Here is a 20,827-nt window from a genome sequence, read left to right as displayed (position 1 = left end):
AACAAAAAACAAAGCCAAACAAGCTTGATGATTGGCACGAGAGCACTTTAACAAATCCTTTGACACAAAACAATGAATGGAAAACTGGCTACATTTTATTTTGTCTGCATTAATTAATTAATTTCTACACAAATATTAGCCCTAATTATCATTATATACAGTATTATATAAAAAAGTCTCAAAAGTGTACTTCACATCCTGACTTTTAACCAGAAGCGTTCATAAACATGTCCAGATCCAGATGAATTTTCTATCACAAAGATTAAATGTTCTTGTGATAGAAAATTCATCTGGATCTGGTCATGTTTTTTTTTTTTTTTAAAAAAAAGTTTTTAAACAAAATACAGCAATAAAGCTGGGGTGTAAATCATAAATCATATATACCTCGTATATACATAAATAATCATAAATCATATAAAATCTCATATATATATATATATATATATATATATATATATATATATATATATATATATATATATATATATATATATGTCAGATTAGATTAGACTCAATTTATATATCAACTTATATAATAATAATAATAATAATAATAATAATAATAATAACATTTATAACATTTATTTTTTATAGCACCTTTAAAAGAACATCTCAAAGTGCTTTACAAAAGCAAAGTAAAAACAACATATAATATAACACATAATATAAAGATTAAAATTAAAGCAACAAAATTAGACTATAAAATAAGCATTATGTAAAATTACAATTAGTCAAATTAAAAGCTACCCTAAAAAAATAAGTTTTGAGCAGAGATTTAAAAGTGCCAAGAGATATTGCTTGCCTTATCTCAGTTGGTAAAGAATTCCACAGTTTTGGAGCTAGTGAAGAGAAGGCCCTATCTCCCATCGATTTTAAATGAGTTAAAGGAACAATTAAAAGACCAGTTTCAGAAGAACGAAGGTCGCGAGATGGAATATAAGGAATTAAAAGATCAGCCAAATATTGAGGCGTTAACCAGTGCAAGGCCTTGTAGGTAAGCATCGGAATCTTAAAATCAACCCTAAACCTAACGGGAAGCCAGTGCAAGGACTCCAAAACGGGAGTAATGTGATCTTTTAACTTTGTTCTAGTAAGTATTCTCGCCGCCGTATTTTGCACTACCTGTAATTTGTTTAAGGTAGCTTTAGATACCCCAGGCAACAAGGCATTACAGTAATCAATATGGGAAAACACAAAAGAGTTGATCAGTCTCTCAGCAACAGAAAATGACAGCATATACTACTGCTATGGCATTTAGAGAAATTTAGCTGAAATGATATAATTTGTGTCTATGACATTTCTGCACTGTGTCTGAGATGTTTACATTTACATTACATTTATTACATTTATAACATACAGATGTTAGAACATCTCTAATATGATCGGTCACGAACGTAATCCCTACATGATATAGTCTCAAATATCTTAACATAGAGACAAAGTGAAGGCTTTTAATAGACCAGATTTTAATAAAGCTCTTTTTTTTATCACACAACCAATCACAGTCTTCAACAGAATGTGTCATACCTAGTAACAGGGTTAAGCTCCGCCTCCTCTCTGAGGTAAAAGTGTTTGTATTTTTCTTGCTCGGAGTTTCTCTGTGATTGGTCCTGAATCACTCTTAAGATAAGATTCATAGTTAAGAATTTTTAAGTTAGAAGCTCTCTGAGATCACTCTTAAAATCTGTATGAATACAGGCCCTGGTCCATGTGACCCTATGTAGGATCAGCACTGTAGAAAATGGATGGATGGTTAGCAAGGATTGTGACTCACTTCAAAATATTTTCAAAATATGAACCAAAAATCAACAGGTGCATTTATTGGAGTCAGTGTTGCATTTACACACACACACACACACACACAAACACACACACACACACACACACACACACACACACACACACACACACACACACACACACACACACACACACAAAGTAAAAACCGATAAACGCAAGGACTTTGAGCTGCAGTCGTACATCATTGTTTGTAAACTATTGTGCAAGCCAGACTGGTAATTTTGCTGTGACTAGAAAAAGGAAAATATTGTGAATAAGGTTTCCATTAAAAAAAAAAAACTAAAAAAAACTAAATAAACCTCCAGATTGTTTGCTGTTCTCAGTACAAGACGTTCATGAGTCACTGTTTGCTCAGAGGAATGTCTGGAACAAAACTAAGACAAAAAGTCAGGAAGTAATGAAATCCACCGGTTTAACGTTTATTCTCATTTTAAGTGACAGAATGAAACTCAATCCTATCAGTAGAATTATATATTTTTGAAACAACAACAACAACAACAACAACAACAACAACAACAACAACATGCCCTGCGATGGGTTGGCACTCCATCCAGGGTGTATCATGCCTTGATGCCCGATAACACCTGAGATAGACACAGGCTCCCTGTGACCCGAGGTAGTTCGGATAAAGCGGTAGAAAATGAGAGAGAGAGAGAGAGAAATAATAAGCACATACAACAGACATGGGAGAATGGGCCACTTCAGGTTTTTCATGAAGAAGTGGGTTTTCAGCCATTGCTTGAGCTTGAAGATAGCCAGTGACTCAACTGTCTGACCTCCAATGGAACTTCATTCCACCACCTCGGTGCCAGAACGGAAAAGAGTCTTTTATTATACTTGCCTCTTACCCTGAGAGATGGTAGGAACAGTCGAGCAGTGCTGGTAGCTCTGAGGGTGCGAGGTGTGATGAGGGCTTTGAGGTAAGAAGAAGCTGGTCCATTTCTGGCTTTGTAGGCAAGCATCAGTGTTTTGAATCTGATGCGTGCAGCGACCAGAAGCCAGTGGAGGGACCACAGCAGGGGGGTGCTATGTGAGAACTTCGGCAGGTTGAAACAAGTCGAGCAGCTGCATTTTGGATCATTTGCAGAAGATGAATTGCGTTCATAGTGTAGACCTGACAGCAGTGAGTTGCAGTAGTCCAGTCTTGAGATGACAAGAGACTAAACAAGTACCTGAGCAGCCTGTGTGGACAAAAATGGCTGGATCCTGGTAATGTTGTCACATTAGCATGTCAGATTAGCAACATGCAAGGAAAAGGACAGTTGATTTTCCATGGTTACCCCAAGGTTGCGCGCTATGACTGAAGGTGATATCAGATCGTTACGCAGGGATATTGCAAGATCGTGACCTGGGGATGAATCGCCTGGGATGATCAGCAGTTCAGTTTTGCTAGGATTGAGCTTCAACTGATAAGCTGTCATCCACGATGATATGTCTGCCAGAAATGCTGAGATCTGATCAGAAGCTGTGGTATCTGAGGATGGGGAAGAGAAGTTGTGTATCATCGGCATAGCAGTGGTAAGACGAAATACCTTTACCAGGAGAGTGAGTATAGAGGGAGAAAAGAAGAGGACCAAGTATTGAGCCCTGTGGGACACCAGTGGAGAGTCTGCGTGGAGCAGATGTCACTCCCCTCCATGTTACCTGATATGAGCGTCCTTCCAGGCAGGAAGCAAACCATTCCCACGCTGAAGCACAAATCCCAAGACTCCTGAGGGTGGACAAGAGAATATTGTGGTAGACTGTATCAAACGCTGCTGAAAGGTTGAGGAGGATGAGGACGGATTACAGCTTGGCTGATCTAGCAGCATGCAGTTTCTCAAATGTGTAGCTTTAAAGCTAGACTGATGCTCTTAGGTACCTGCACCAGTTCCTTAACCTGTTCCTCCTATAATCAATCTTTCTCTACATTTCTAAAAATTTGGAAATGTTTTGCATTAGACATGATTCTGTTGTAGCATTTTTTTCTGTTCAAGCTAACAATCTGACCATAACGAACATCTGGGGTTTGGATGAGTTTCTCAGAACTCTTCTTTCTTAGAATTCTTCTTTCTCAGAACCTGAACGCTTCTTGCGAGTGAGGTGTTGTTTTTTTTTCCAGTCACAAGTTAGCTCATTATAAACTCCCAGAGCTGCAGACAAAGACGGACACATCCTACAAGCACAGAACCCGGACTTCCAGACCTGGTCAGAAGGTGTTGATTTATTTTCTATACAAGCAGCTTTGACAGCAGTTCCTACTGCAGAAAGTCACTGGTTTATATTACTGCCTAGCTTATTATACGTTATCGTTTCTATAGTAACAGGAGAGAGGAGAAACAAGAAGCTGGAGAGAACCGGAACGGCTATTTATAGTGAAATGTATATAATGAATGAAAAGTCAGTGAATTAAAGTGTATAGATGGTTAATGAAAATAATCACCTTCATTGTAGCCTGGTTCTGTCTCAGTATTTTCCTTAACCAGTATATTCCCAGGTGTTTTATTCCTAACATAATGAATTGTGATTATATAACCAAAGCATTATTTAAGTAACACTTTACAAGTGTAACAAATAATATAATATGCTCTAATATCTGAATTCATTCTTACTGTAATATGAGAGTTCATTAAGGCATATACTAATCATGGACTAATGAAAAGCTCACTTTAAGTAGGACATGAGTCTTTGATGGCGTCAATAACGAACCTCTTAAGTACATGTTAGTGCCTGTTTGTTAGTCATTGTAATAATTATCACAATGGGATAAACTCAAACATGATCTGTGAGAAAGATTGTGAATTAATTTTTAATTGTTTATACGTAGTTCTCCGTTTCTTTCTCTTCAGATCACGTTATAGCACGAGTACATTTACTCACAAGAGTGAAATCAATAGTCACTTTTACTCTCTTAGCATACTGTACAATATGATCTATTAACATTTAAAAGCAGTGTTCGACATGAATAAATTAATTACACTTAATAGGAAAGAATCCATCCTGAGCCCTCCAGTCATGTTTGTGTTCTGCATATGGAAAATGATATAAACAATTTAAAATTGTTTAAGGTTTAATTCAGATTCTTTCTCTTCATGATAGAGAATGTTGATGTAGTTTAGCCTGACATTTTAATTAATACATCAACTAACCCCTGAGCCACCCGAAGCGTTGAAGAGCAACGGATGGAGAAAGATGCAAAAAAGTGGTTGAGGTGGAGAAGGATCAGTCTAAACGATGAAAGTAATCCAGCTCCATCCAGTGATCGTGAACGTAGCTGTTTTGCGTACGGCGAATTATAATAAATAAACGACTATTTTTAAACGATTATTTCATATTCATTCTAATAGAGCATGTTTCTGTATCTGTATATGTTCCTGTATGACTATAGAAAGGACATTATTTATAATAAGACACTCTAGTGTTTATAACAGTTTATAATCACACCCTCTAGTGTCACCCAAATGAGGATGAGGTTCACTTTTATGTCTGGTTCCTCTCAAGGTTTCTTCCTTACCACAGGCACATCACTCACCTCAAAATTGTTCATTAGTGATAAATACAAACATTTAAATGAGTCTAATAATAATCTTGAACTTTTTGTACTATATTTATGTTCTGTAAAGCTGCTTTGAGACAATGACCGTTGTTAAAAGCACAATACAAATAAAATTGAATTGAATTGAATGTTTGATTGAATTTAGTCCTATGTGTTAATTAACACATTTTCTAACAACAAGTACTAAAATGTACATAAGGTGGTCGTTATTGAGGCATGAATTCATAAGACCCGTAGTTAAAGTGAGCTCTTTGTTAGTTTGTGATTAGTTCATTCCTTAACACATCATTAATCCATATTTCGTTAAGTATTAGTGCAGGATTATTCATGTTGCTGTTATTATAATGTTTTACTATTATTTACATTCAGGTTTCCAGTGTTGCATATTTTTCACTGAATTACTGGAGTATGCAAGATAATAAACCACACGATTATGCCGGAGCTGTTCTCCGTTTTATAAACAAATGCCAAGGTCTTGTATAATGCTGAGTTATGCGCATTATTAAAGAAAGATTTTAAGATGTTAAGCCTGTTTCTGGTTATTGTTCTGATCCTGGAAATTGGATTCAAATTTGATTCACAAATAATTGAGATTATGTCAGACATTTATTTCCAGAAGGAAGGAACATTATATGCTAATAGAAGAGGATAATTTCAAGCATAAAACTAGTACAAAATGTCTACCAGATAGAATTTCTGATTTATTTATTTGTTTGTTTGTTTGTTTGTTTAGTTGTCTTTGTTTATTTATTTGTTTAGCTGTTTTAAATGATTTATTAATATATTTATTTGTTTCTTTGTTTATTTAATTATTTATCCCATATTTGTTATATTAAAATTCTGAGAATCAAACTTTTACTTGTATTCTGCTGAAAAAACCTCTAGGTGTGGATGGATTATGTCAGTGCATGTACTTTTTCTTCTGTAGGAAAAAAACAAAAATAATTAAACTGTACAATAACCAACAGGGCCCAGTCACACTAAAGGTCAACCCCTTTCAACTTTTCCAACATGTTAAATCCTGTAATTGGCGTCAACTTCAATAAACCCGATGACGCTCGAATATTCTGCGAACTTCCTCAAGCGCCGATTTTATTTCTGTGACTCAGACAGCGTTTATATCAAACCCACTGACCCACATGAGTCACAAATCTGGCTGCTGTGAAGAAGGTCAGATGAAGGTGCTGGTAGGACAAAATCGAGTGAGGACGATGTTCCCTGGCTGCACTGATCAGTTCTACTGCAAGATTTTGGACATTGGTTTCTTTCTACAAATCCAAAATGCAAATTACACACACACACACACACACACACACACACACACACACACACACACACACACACACACACACACACACACACACACACACACGACACACACTTACAAGCACCCACACACAGCCACTCATCCAAGCATGACTAAAGTACAAAAACCCGAGTCGTGACTGGAAAACAATGCACAGTGCTACAGTACTACATTCACATGTTAAATGCGTACAGACAGCAAACTAGTTTGATGAAAACTCTGTATATTGCAGCAGGATGAAAATATTACACACCACACCGAAGACCACACACTGACAAATGCTGCAGTCTGAAGTTCAGTTTTGTCAGTTTTATTTTTATTCTGTTCCGTAGCACCGGCTGGACAAACTTCGTCTTATACACAGCAGTGGTTCAGTGTGTATCGCAGGTGTAATTTAATACAAAGGATTAAACTTCATGTCAGAGCGAATGTGTGGTCAGAAAACAACAAAGATACACATCATTGTGTAGAAGAATCTAATAGGTTTTGGCTGGTATTATCAGGCAAAAAAAAAAAACAATAAAAAAAACACAATTAAAGCAAATACAGGATAAACACTATACACAATACTAATAATATAAACAAATAAAATGAAACAAACAAAAAACATTTATGTTACAAAAATAACAAATGAGTCTACTAAAAAATCAATCCTATAATTAAAAAGAAAATCAAGCAAAAGTAAACAAGAATAGACACAAAAATACAAAAACGTACAAAGGAAGACTAAAACGTTAACTGAAGCTATTCGGAAACAGAACAGCGTGAACACAAACTCCTAGCTAGAGTACTATTACAGGCTATTCATAGCAGTAATAGTATTATATAATAATATAATAATAGTATTATAAAGAAGCAATACAGCAGATACTTTTGGCAAACTAAAGCAGCAAATTCACCAAAAAGACACCGTTCACTCATACATCCTTAGTAACTGCCTGGTCAGGGTCACATTTATGGTTTAAATTAAGTTACTAGCTTGTATATATTTTAAGAAATAGACTCAACTTGCCATGTCAAATATCATGTGCAGGTACCAACAAAAATACTTCTAACTATATTCTAACGATAATTCTAATTCTAATGATATTAGCTCATTTTTATAATTGTTATTTTGTCCATTTGCTTTTGAGCCTGTGTAAAGTGGAAGGACTGTGTGGAAAAAAAAAACGTCCGTAATTCCTGTTCATTTAATATTTATGTTAAAGTTCTTAAAGTCTGCTCTTCAGTCAGCATCGATCTTGACCGCTTTATTTCCGTTAAACTGATTGTCGAGGTGAAAATTTCCAAAATTAGATTTTACTGTAATCATCATCCATTATAACAAACACATTACTTAGTTACTTCATTTAACTTTCATTTATTATTTCATTTATTTAAAAGCAATAATTAGATCTCGGTCATCATTATTTCTTGCCTGATGATTATCAAAAGCTTCAGTACATAGAAACCCAAGATCTATTCTAGATGAGAATATGTGCTTGAGGTATTTTAATATTTAACACATTTTCTTTCTGAATCTAGCTGTTTGGACGTTACTGCCTGTACTTCATGGTGGAGGTCAAGAGCACAAATACACCCACGCTGGACAGGTTAGGAGAATTTCATGCTGTGGAACAGAGACACTCTTCCCTCCGAAGCATCTGTGTATTTATAGGAGTAAATTTTATACATCATTATCACCATAACAGCTACATTATTATCAAGGAGGGTTTCATGGTAACTGGATTTATTCATTTAATTTAATAAAAAAAAATGATGACTAGGACTATAGAAAGGACATTATTCATAATAACGCTCTCCGGTGTTTATAAAAATTTATAATCACAACCTCTCAAGGTTTCTTCCTCTTCCTCTCATCGTTTTTTCCTTCACCACAGTCACATCAGGCTTGTTCATTGGAGATAAATACAAACACATTTAAATATAAGTCTAATATTAATCTTGAATCTTTTTGTACTTATCTCTTAGTTTCTGTAAAGCTGCTTTGAGACAATGTATGTTTAAAGTGCTATACAAATAAAATTGAAGTGAATTGAATAAAAGGAGCTCATGCAGTAAATAACTAAACAAAGTATTAAGTGTGAGGTTTTTTTATTGCTAAAAAAAACTACTTTTTACTCTGCATGTATAAAATACTCGATAAAGAATTGGTAACATTTATAATTTTATTATTGTATTTTATAATTCTGTCATGGGAAGTAGGATTGACTTCTATCTTATTAATGTAAGAAATGGGGGAAAATAGAGACGGGGGAAAATAACTGTTTTCCTGTGATAACTTGAATTTCCTCCAGGATTATCTATCTATCTATCTATCTATCTATCTATCTATCTATCTATCTATCTATCTATCTATCTATCTATCTATCTATCTATCTATCTATCTATCTGTCTGTCTGTCTGTCTGTCTGTCTATCTGTCTATCTGTCTGTCTGTCTGTCTGTCTGTCTGTCTGTCTATTTATCTATCTGTCGCTCTGTCTGTCTGTCTATCTATCTATCTCTCTGTTTGTCTGTCTGTCTGTCTGTCTCTGTGTATGTCTTTCTGTCTGTCAGTCTGTTTATCTATCTATCTGTCAGTCTGTCTATAAAGTAAAAACAGGAGCTTGTTTTGTGGATATCCAACTACACTACTACAAACTGTTAACAAAAAATTGGCGTTCAATAACCAGCAAATATGAAATAATAATAATTATCATCTACCTCATCAAACGTGATCCTTTCTTTTCTCTAACTACAAGTGTTTCATTTCTTACTTAATATCATTAATCCAACCTCGCAACTTGAGCGTAAAATAGATATTTCTGTTCTAAAATCTTTCATTTGAATGGTTTTCCAATGGTGCTTGATAGATAAAATGTGCTTGATAGATTTTTATTACACATCTAAACTACTTTAAAGAATTCACCTATTTAGTTGAAGTGCCATTAGCTTAGAAAAGGCCTAATTGGTATGAGATTAATAAATTGACAAGACTTAATTGCTTTAAAATATCCCTTGGCTCATTAGAAGACATGGTTTTTATGAGCTCCAATGAGCTCTCTCTCTCTCTCTCTCTCTCTCTCTCTCTCTCTCTCTCTCTCTCTCTCTCTCTCTCTCTCTCTCATTTTATATATATATATATATATATATATATATATATATATATATATATATATATATATATATATATATATATATATATATATATAGCCAAGCTTTAATGCTAAAGCATATGAGCAGTTAAGGCACTTGTGTGTTTACCGTAGACGTTTCAAACCAGCATCCCTCTTTTATATTCATATTGCACATCTAAAGTAATCTTTGAGGTTACTTTGTAGAATCCATCTACAGAGACAGCACAGAAAGTAGAATATGTAATGATTTCATACTATATTGCTGCAGAGAACTGCTCAAAACTGCTCTGTATTCATTAAAAGATGATCATAATTCAGAAGATGTGGGCTTTTTAGGAATTTTATTTCGAAATCTATGCAGAAATAGGAGAGAAAGTTTCATCGTTTTATTAGGTCTGGAGTTTCTTGGTAACATCACAAGTTATTATTATAAAGTCTTATTAAGTTTGAGAGAGAGAAAGAGAGAGAGTGAGAGAGAGAGTGTGAGAGAGAGGGAGAGAGAGAGAGAGAGAGAGAGAGAGAGAGAGAGAGAGAGAGAGAGCATGACATTAATATGGATTATTTGGTTCTCTATTTCTAACTCTAAATGTCTCCATTTACAACATTTACAGACGTCCTCATCGAAAGCAACTCACATTTGATCTCTTATTTATTTAACTGTGCAAATGATGTTAAAGGGCCTTGCTCAAGGGCCCAGCAGTGGCAACATGGTGGATATGGGATTCGTAGTCTGATTCAGTCCAACACCTTCACCACCAGGCTTTAAGCATGTCTGTGGGAATTTGTTTCATTCAGGTACAAGAGCATTACTGATATAAGGTGCTGATGTTAGGTGAGAAGGCCTGGGGTTCAGTCGGTGCTCTGGTTTATTTCAAAGGTGTTCAGTGGGGTTGAGTCAGAGTCAGGGATCTGTGCAGGACACTCAAGCTCTTCTACTCCAACACTCACAAATCAATCATGTCTTCATGGAGCTCTGTGCTTTGTGCACAGGTGCATTGTCATGCTGGGAAAGTGACTGAGCCTCTTAGTTCCAGTGAAGGGAAACGAAACACTACAGCATATATTTGGTGGACAATCATTTGCCTCCAACACCGTGGCAAGAGTTTGGTGAACCACGACATGGGTTAACGTTGACATACTTTTATTGTAGATTTTAAAAGTGTGTTCTTTTCTCTCGTCTTATTCAACAATGTGAAATATATCTCAGTTAATCTGTTAAAACAATTACACATCTGTAAGGTTTCGATAGCTACATCAGACAGAGACAAATCATAAACTAATTAGTTATCCTACTGGATAAGTAAAAGCTACAGTGTGCCACCCAGTATCTTGTCACGGTCATGAGACTGAAAGAGTGTGATTTGATTCCATATTTTGATGCATTTCGAAGCAGATATTGAGTAATACTAAATGTGTATTACTACATTTACGTATAGTATTCAAACATAGAGAACAGTGAAGAGTTTTACAGTGAACCAATGATCAAGCTGCTACTGTGGATTAATACCCCTCTCATTGGCAGGACACTTTAAGAGACACTTTAAGAGAGCATTTAATCACAAATTAAACACAAGACGTGAACAGCTTCAAGAGGTATTTTCCCAAAAGTGACAAGGTATAAAATTAAAATGAATGAAATACCTTTAAGGAGGCACGATGGATTAGTGGTTAGCACGTTCGCCTCACACCTCCAGGGTTGGGGGTTCGATTCCCGCCTCCACCTTGTGTGTGTGGAGTTTGCATGTTCTCCCCGTGCCTCGGGGGTTTCCTCCGGGTACTCCGGTTTCCTCCCCCGGTCCAAAGACATGCATGGTAGGTTGATTGGCATCTCTGGAAAATTGTCCATAGTGTGTGAGTGAATGAGAGTGTGTGTGTGTGCCCTGTGATGGGTTGGCACTCCGTCCAGGGTGTATCCTGCCTTGATGCCCTATGACGCCTGAGACAGGCACAGGCTCCCCGTGACCCGAGATGTTCAGATAAGCGGTAGAGAATGAATGAATGAATGAAATATCTTCAAATCTTTTTAGGGGTAATTTGTTACCTAGTTATACTAATAAATTTCTTTCTTCACATATCCTAACTTCAGAGGTTGAGGTCAGAGCACAGGGTCAGCTATGAAACAGCACCACTGGCACAGAGAGGGTTAAGGGCCCTGCTCAAGGGCCCAACAGTGGCATCTTGTCAGTGCTCAACCGAGACCCTCCAATCAACAACAAAGCGATTTAACCACTTGAGCCAAAGCACAGATTCTGACTCTAGGAAACTCTGAAGAAACAACAGTTCAGCTTTAAACTGTGGTGTTATATTTATAGCATTTAGCAAAGGTCCTTATCCAGAGCAACTTATATTTTTATCTCATACAACTAAGCATCAAGGGGGCACGGTGGCTTAGTGGTGAGCACGTTTGCCTCACACCTCCAGGGTTGGGGGTTCGATTCCCGCCTGCGCCTTGTGTGTGTGGAGTTTGCATGTTCTCCCCCCGTGCCTTGGGGGTTTCCTCCGGGTACTCCGGTTTCCTCCCCCGGTCCAAAGACATGCATGGTAGGTTGATTGGCATCTCTGGAAAAATTGTCCGTAATGTGTGAGTGTGTGAGTGAATGAGAGTGTGTGTGTGCCCTGTGATGGGTTGGCACTCCGTCCAGGGTGTATCCTGCCTTGATGCCCGATGACGCCTGAGATAGACACAGGCTCCCCGTGACCCGAGAAGTTCGGATAAGTGGTAGAAAATGAATGAATGAATGAATGAACTAAGCATCAAGGGTTAAGGGCCTTTTTCAGGGGCCCATCAGTGGCAGCTTGGTGAACAACCTGGGATTTAAACTCACAACCTTCTGACTCATAGTCATAGTAACCACTGGGCTACCAAATGATCAGGCTGCAAAGCTCATCTCAAGTCATGCTAGCATCTTTATTATTGTATATTTTCTTTGTTTAAAGAAAGAGAAGACTACGTTCTAGCAGGGAAGTGAAATAGCAGCTTTGTACTAATTTATTATTTTTCACCGTTTTTTTTCACCAGGGTTTTCACATACAGTACCTGTAGGTTCCTGATTCAAAAAAAATGATCTAACGTCTATGCACTAATTAATGCGACTAACAGAGACGTTCTTCCCTCGGCCAGATGGATCCCCAGCTGATGTGTAGCACAGCAGGAGGCACGGTTTGGAAGGTTCTTACAGCATCAGAGTGAATTGCACTAAAAACTGGTTTGTATTTTTTTTTTTGCATGTTTCCTGTATGTCTGTAAAGCATAGTTTATTCTTTTCCTGGGTTCTTAAATACTTCTTTGTCAGAGTGTACGGTCTATGAGGAACCTGTAACATTTCCTTAGAACATCTCCATTGCACATTGCAATGACAATTGTTCTTTAGACAAGCAAAAATGTTCTTTTATTCTAAAAATATTGTTTTTAGGTTTTTTTTCTAGTTCTTCCTGGCAACCCTTTCCCTTTATTAGTCACGTAGTTCTAGATTTAATGTTTTTTTTATTTGTTGTCTATTTTTTGTAATTCTACAACCCTGAAAAACAAGTGTCTCAGTTGTCTCAGTGTCTAATGTCTCAGTTTTATTGGTGCCCAGAGAGTAGAAAGGGACAAAATAGAGCTAATTGAAATAAAATATTCATGAGCTTGAGAGCTTTAAAGCGACTACATTTTGGAGTCGTTGTTTTACAATTTGCCGGACAGATAGAGAATAAAAGATAAAAAATATATATATATATTCATATTGGCTGAATGCAAAACATCCTTGTTGATTAAATCATGAGGGAAAATTACATTAATGACATCAATTTTTCATCATTTATCATTGTGCAGTAAATATGAATGTCTACTGTTTGTACAGTAAAACATGCATGTAGCCTTTTTAAACATATAACAAACAATAATTAAAACAGATTTCTGCTGACACAAAAATCCCAGAAATTAAACTCTCTCTATATAAAAGTATCATTTATTAATATTAAATTAATTTGGTCTGAGAACAGATTCCATGCAGAGAACATAAAAAAAAAACACATTTCTTTATAAAATATTTTATTTTATTTATATATTATTATATTATATTATATTATATTATATTATATTATATTATATTATATTATATTATATTATATTATATTATATTTATTTATTTATTTATTTATTTTACTTTATTTACTATTTTATTTTCTGGTTTTCTATTTTTTTTTTTTTTTTTTGAAGAAAAACATAAATTTTTGTGTTAGTTTTTTGCTGATGTGTGAAATCATTTTGGGTTCTTTGGATATTTAAGTGTTCCATGTTTCCTAAATAGGATAGTAGAACCTTCATGAATTTTGTTAGAACAAACCGCTAGCTGTTTGTAAGGCTCTTAAACTCAACAACAACAACAACAACAACAACAACAACAACAACAACAACAACAACAACAAGCTTCTCCTCTCTTTGTTACGTCCCTCAAGCTTCACCCGGTCAATAGGATTAAAACCATTTTTAATCCACTTTCCTAACGAGATGCTAAAGGTCATAGGTCAGTCTGAATATATGCAAAGTGATTAGATTGGTACTCACGAGTGCCGTCAAAGTGCTTGGCGATGGTGTCCAGGAAAGTGTTCTGGGGGGCCAGGAGCCCCTTCATTATAGGCATGACTGTTGTCCACCGTCTGGAAATCACTCCATCTCAAAAACGATTCAGTGAAGAAAAATTACGGAGAATAAAAACGGAAAGATGGATATTGTAAAAGACAAAGGCTTTTAAAAGGATGATCCTTCCTTCGAGGTGTCCGGATAGATGGATAAGCGCACTTCATCCGAGTCACCGGTTGATTCAGTTTGTTCTCCGATGATGCTCACTGATGTTTTTTTTTTACCATTTCAGTCATCCATGTATCTGTCCTAATTATTATGAATTGGTCACTGCTCCATGCCATAATCATGAAAAGTACACACTTTTTAGAGAATTGCAGAAAATATATAAATACATTTTTTTAAATGACTTCTTCTCAACCTATTTCCCTTTTTTTCAAAATTGATGTCTTTTACACTTTTCCCTCAGATTCGGACCTCATACAGTACCTCATCCGACACTTTACCGCTCCTTCTGCAAAGCTCCTCTTAAAGCTCCTTTATCTTTATATTCACTCTTCTGCCTACAAGTTGAACGGATTTCTCTTCGTTTTCTTTAGTCAGCTTGGTTTTAAAGCATCTTTCAGTTCTCCTGCAGCAGGTGTCCAGTCAGCGTCCCTCCAATGTTCAGCATCTCGTTACACACTGGTACCTTTTTCTAGCAGTCTCTATTTCTCTCTCTCTCTCTCTCTCTCTCTCTCTCTCTCTCTCTCTCTCTCTCTCTCTCTCTCTCCTCTCGCCTCCTCCTCACTTGTTCTCTCACGTACTCAAGCTATCACATTCTCTTAGTCTCCGTCTCTGCCACCCAGTCGACAGGCTCTGTGTTTATTTCTACGCTCCCTTCCTTTATTCCCTCATCGATCTTCTAATATCAAAGTCACTTACAGCGAATGATCTTATTTCTTTTTAAATCACTGCACTAATTCACTTCACTTGACCCACTGACTTAGAAGAGAAAAGAAAAAGAGTGACAGTTTTGAATCATACATTTTAGCATTCTGGCTACAAATTGGATATGTTTTAGGACAAACTCATTAAACTGCTAATACATGTGGCCAGATTTATCTTCTTATCTTTTTTACTTAGACCATAGAGATCAGGTGAGATCAACACAGCACTGTTGAATTCTTCACACTCTGACACTAGTGCCGGCCATAATTCAAATCACGGATTAATATTAATGCGCTCCTTCTCATGCCATATTGTTTCTATAGTAACCGCTCATTCACGGCATCCTCCATGGTGGATGCTTGCACATCATTCAAGCGTAAGATTAATAATCAGATGTAATAAGCAGATAATAATAAAAAAAATGTGAATATGTGTAATCATTGATTTGGTGAAGCTTAATGTAGTAATGGAATGTGTTATCCTAGTGGCTAAGGTGTTGGACTACTGATCGGAAGGTCATGAGTTTGAATCCCAAGTTCACCAAGCTGGGCCCCTGAGCAAGACCCTTAATCCTCAGTTGTATAAACTGAAATAAAAATGTAAGTTACTCTGGATAAGTGTGTCTGCTAAATGCCAGAAATGTAAATGAGACAATCTGCATATTTTGTTTCATTAACGCCAAGAGAGAGGAAAGTGAGTGAATGGTGATGTTCATAACTGTTCCTATAAGTATGTGAACACCTGAGCACGATGTGCTTGTGAACCTGCAGGTCCATAATATGGAGCCCCATCACCATTCTGTAAAGGTTTTTCCTCTAGATTTTGGAATAACGCTCAGAGAGGGGGTCACAAACTTTTGGACATATCGTGTTAATGTGCTGTCATGTAATAACTAATGATTAAAAGTTATAAATGTGATGCTTGAATTGGAGCAATGATTAATGATCGATTCGTTACTTTATTTCTATACAACTCTGCCACCTTGTGGCCTCTTGTCGCGTTACACGATAAAATAACGACGAATTCTAAACAACATACACAGTCGATTATTTTATTTATATTCAAATTGATAAATTTGACTATAGTTAATAATAAAGGAAGTGCATTAAAATACATTCAATTCGTATACAGAAATATTCACAACATCACAACAGCTATCACTGGTCTTAAAGAATTAGATTAATAATAAAAATGCAGTTTTAGAGCATCATCTTTTTGTACTAATTATTGTCTGTATGAGTTTGTGATTACAGGCTGAATCTGGTGTCTCGGTGCGGTTTCGAGCTCCAGTCTCTTGCCCATAGTAAGGATGCCTGCTGCTTGATTGCGCGAGCTGTGCAGGAAATGCTGCAGTCGGTCCTGGTACCGGGTTTCGGTCGCTTTCCGTTTGCCGAGTGTGAGGATCCCGGCGGCGGCGTCGCTGCTCAGGCGGCCCAGTTTCCCGTCCGGGTCCGTGGGGTCCCCCCGGTGTCTCGCGCGACACAGCAGCTCGTACAGCGTGCACCGGTGCGGCTTCAGCGTGCAGCAGCTCGTCATCGCTTCTGCGTTACAGGACAACTGCATCATCAGCGCGAGGAAGAGCACGAGCTGCACCTTCTGCTCAGGTGAGGGAGAGAAAAGGTCAAATAAATAAATAGATAGATAGATAGATAGATAGATAGATAGATAGATAGATAGATAGATAGATAGATAGATAGATAGATAGATAGATAGATAGATAAATAAATAAAATAAGTTTAAAACCTTAACCTTTTAATGTTGTGGACACCTGACAATCACAATGTTCAATTAGATTTGACTCAATTTATTTATTTAACAATTCCTGTTGTCTCAAAGCAGCTTTACAGAAAGGGGGGGGGGGGTTCATAATAAATAAAAATATAATAATAATAATAATAATAATAATAATAATAATAATAATAATAATAATAATAATAACAAGAAGAAAACATAAGGATAAAAATAAATAAATTAATATATATATGTTCTAAGTTTTGTAATATGTAATAAAAGTTTTAAATTTATTACAAAAAATTAATCTAAAATTTTAAATAAAGACCAGACTATACAGCAGACAATGTTACCTTTCTCAAACTGTTACCACAAAGTTAGAAGCACACATTTGTCTAGAATGTCTATGTGTGTTGCACAGTTTCCCTCTTCAGGGGAACTAATAGACTGATCTGTTCCAGCATGACATGACATGAATCGAGAAAAACTCGAGCGTCCTTTACTGTGCCCTGACTCAACCCCATTAAACCCTTTTGGGATGAACTGGAACACGGACTGAACCCCAGACCTCCTCAACATCCTAGCATCAATGTCTGATCTAATGCACTAATGCACTTGCAGCTGAATGAACACAAATCCCCAAAGCTATGCTCCATCATATAGTGAAAGCTATGCTGATGTGTTAGCCTAGTGGTTAAGGTGTCGGAACACTAACCAAGCTGCCACTGCTGGGCCCCTGAGCAAGGCTCTTAACCCTCAATTGCTCAGTTGTGTAAATTGAAATAAATTGTATGTCACTCTGGATAAGGGAGGCTGCTAAATGCCGTAAATGTAAAGCCGTCCCTTTTGACTGTATAGTGTACTTTTCAGTGCATTAATGTTTATATATGTTTACTTTAACCTGCTTATATTCCAGGTTATCTTTATTAACATCTTTTTTTTTCAGAATTCCTTTAGGCTAAATATGACTGAAACTTTTAGAATAAATTGCAAAACTTGTTACTTATAATCGTATATCATTTCAATTTGTAACCGAACGTGACATTAACATTGTGGTGGTTTTATTACAGAAACATACCTAGAGGCCCACAAATAAATCAGAAGCTATGAATCAATATTTAGGTTTTCTGTCCAACAGTCAGAATAATTTTTGAGTAAGAGCCATTGACTTAAATAGGTGCTTTAATTTTTTAGTTGTTTATCAGTCAGATTTGTTTTGTGTTCGTTGGTTTCGGTTTGTGGAAGGATTTTTACCACACAATCAATTTCACAACCAAGCAACTCACAACACACCAGGACCAACATTTGTATTTTATTATAGCGTTAGTTTGATTACTTTTTCATGACGTAACAATCGATCGAAATTGTGTTGCATCGTCATGTATTTTCTTAGGTCGGCAACAAAATAAATGTGTACAAGGCTGCACCATTCTAATGTACTACAGCCCATGCAGACTAACTGAAAGAATGAAACCATTTCATTACAACAATAGCTCCAAATCTAGTGCATGAAAAAAATACCCTACTTTCTAGAACACCCACTTGGTAAGTGTATTCTTGTAGGCAATCATTTGGGCTGCTCAGATACAACAAATGTACGAGTAGGTTAAGATAAGAGAAGAAAGAAAAGTTTAATATAAAACAAAAGTATCAACAAAAGTAACAGGGAAAAAACTGTACTATAATTATATACATATATAGAATAATAAAATAAATAAATTATATAAAATTATAATTTATTCCATGATCATTGCAATGTCGACTCTTCCAGTGTTTTCTTAATGACGTCACATTGATATTTTAGGGTTAGGATAAAATATCTATTGTTAAAAGCGCTTAATAAATAAAATATGATTGATTTGAATGATATAAGGAATTTCAGGTTAAATTTGATTAAAAAATCGAAAGGTAAATTGTCCAGATACGAGGTGCTTTATCTATACATTTGTTTGTGATTCTGATTCCATGATAACCTGCTAGTAGGATTATTTACTGTAAACACTTAAAAAGGAGGTTTCATGTAATAATGTAAAACCCAGGTGAGGTGAAATCAGTGCCATTATTTTTTGTAATTTTGTCTACATGTCTCAAAATGGCATGCTTACAAATAACTTTTTTTATTCAAACTGAAATGCTAGAAACTATATGGTTATACTGTATGTATATATATATAACTATATAACTATATATAACTATAAAGATGTTTTTCATAACACAATATTGGTGTTTTTGTTGAAATAAATTTATAGTGTTTTAATTTACTATAATTTATTGATTCTTGAGAGTTTATCACTTATTGGCTTGGTTGGGTAACTGGGAACTGGGTTCCTAACTGGGAATCAAACTATGGCTGTGATGATGAGAGAATAATAATAATAATAATAATAATAATAATAATAATAATAATAATAATAATAATAATAATAATAATAATCAGTTATTATTATTCATACTACTACTAGTACTACCACTACTAATAGGAATATTCGTATTAATATTAATAAATTCTGTTTCTATGCCTCTGTAAAGCTGCTTTGAGACTATGTCTATCATTAAAAGTGCTATATAAATACATTGAATTGAACTGAATCGAAAAATAGTGCTGAAGTGAAATAGAATTTTATACTATTACATATTAAAACAAAGACGATTGTGCTTCACTTGTACAAAACCCAGACTTTATGGGGGTTGCCTCAGATGGACCTTTTTACCTCAGAGTGTGGTTTGTATAACAAACAATATTATGTTTCTATAGACGTCATGTCTGGTTCCTTTCAGAAAAACTGTAAACAAATGAACTTCTGTAGAATATTACAAAACCCTCTGACTGAAGATTTTAACTATATCCTACGACTAAAAGTGTCAGTGTTAGAAGGACTTACCTTAGTCGAAGCAGCACTCAGATGTCTCATTGCTCCTAGAGTAAGGCTCCTAATCATCTTCATGATGATGAGAAAATGAGGGTCGCTTATATACTATGCATCTCTGCATCGCTGACGTAGCCTGATGCCGATACTCTGCCCTGGTGCCTTTATTCTCATGTTGCTTATCTAAGAGCTGGATTATGATACTCTGTCAGAATGTTCGTGGGGTTGATCATTAAGGGGCTAATCGGCATGCACAGCTTCAGGTATCCATAGAGCTTCATGAAGACTTCTGAGACAGTATTGTTTGTGGTTTGTTAGCACATGCCATTAAGTCAGTGATTAGTGCTAACAGGACAGAAATGAAAGAAGAGAGGAGTCATCACATGCCCAAGGAAGGTAAAGGCTAATGAGAATGCAGGGAGGGAGCTTTTGTCAGGGTTGGAGAGTAATTAACGTTAATGACTGTGATGTATTGCTGTATTGAGAATTACCACCTCATTTCTAATCTTGCTCATTCGCAGACAACAGTACACACACACGTTAGATTAATTATAGTGTGTATAGATGACACGAACGTATCCTATTACGTATATATATATATATATATATATATATATATATATATATATATATATATATATATATATATATATATAATTTTATATGTCACTGTTTGTAGAGATGTTAAGTTATTTTCAATCTGTAAAATATTTGAAAAGCTCTACATATAGTCTAACATATTATGCTTTAGGTGCTCTAACTTGATTCTTTATATTACAGCCATAACTTTTGGACACCGAGTTCTCATAATGATTAATTTTTTTTCCTACACAAGAACATTGTAGAAATTCTTCAGTCTCAACAAATCCCAAAAATTGGCGAGCGCTTAAGAGGAGTTTCAAAATGTGAGAGTAAAAATATATTTATCTGTAATAGAGCTAAAGATTTACAGTACAAACGTATACATCGACTTCAA

General features: G+C 35.7%; 2 protein-coding genes across 3 annotated transcripts in view; both read right to left on the bottom strand.

Annotated features, from left to right (window-relative positions):
- kcnh4a (potassium voltage-gated channel, subfamily H (eag-related), member 4a) overlaps positions 1–15,054 on the bottom strand; it is a 53,069-nt gene extending 38,015 nt beyond the window's left edge. For both annotated transcript variants that reach the window (XM_047801077.1, XM_047801078.1), the window contains exon 1: positions 14,309–15,054. In XM_047801077.1, coding sequence (XP_047657033.1) covers positions 14,309–14,384 — 76 coding nt within the window. In that variant the 5' untranslated portion in view covers positions 14,385–15,054. The remainder of the gene's footprint in view (positions 1–14,308) is intronic.
- A 1,259-nt stretch (positions 15,055–16,313) lies between these two features.
- hcrt (hypocretin (orexin) neuropeptide precursor) lies at positions 16,314–20,443 on the bottom strand. Its single transcript, XM_027161067.2, has 2 exons — positions 19,867–20,443; positions 16,314–16,849 (listed from the first exon to the last, which is right to left on the bottom strand). The coding sequence occupies exons 1-2, from the start codon at positions 19,927–19,929 to the stop codon at positions 16,478–16,480; spliced, it is 435 nt and encodes a 144-aa protein (XP_027016868.1). The 5' UTR covers positions 19,930–20,443; the 3' UTR covers positions 16,314–16,477.
- Between the last annotated feature and the right edge of the window lie 384 nt (positions 20,444–20,827).

The sequence above is a fragment of the Tachysurus fulvidraco genome, chromosome 15 (assembly GCF_022655615.1).
Source record: "Tachysurus fulvidraco isolate hzauxx_2018 chromosome 15, HZAU_PFXX_2.0, whole genome shotgun sequence".
Taxonomy (NCBI): Eukaryota; Metazoa; Chordata; class Actinopteri; order Siluriformes; family Bagridae; genus Tachysurus; species Tachysurus fulvidraco.
This window is presented reverse-complemented; position numbering and strand designations above follow the sequence as displayed.

Bases quoted from the DNA above. Each gene is read 5' to 3' on its own strand.
- hcrt (XM_027161067.2), bottom strand. From the start codon at position 19,929: ATGAAGATGATTAGGAGCCTTACTCTAGGAGCAATGAGACATCTGAGT. The intron at 16,850-19,866 runs GTAAGTCCTTCT...TCACCTGAGCAG, and splicing joins TGAGTGCTGCTTCGACTAAG to AAGGTGCAGCTCGTGCTCTT.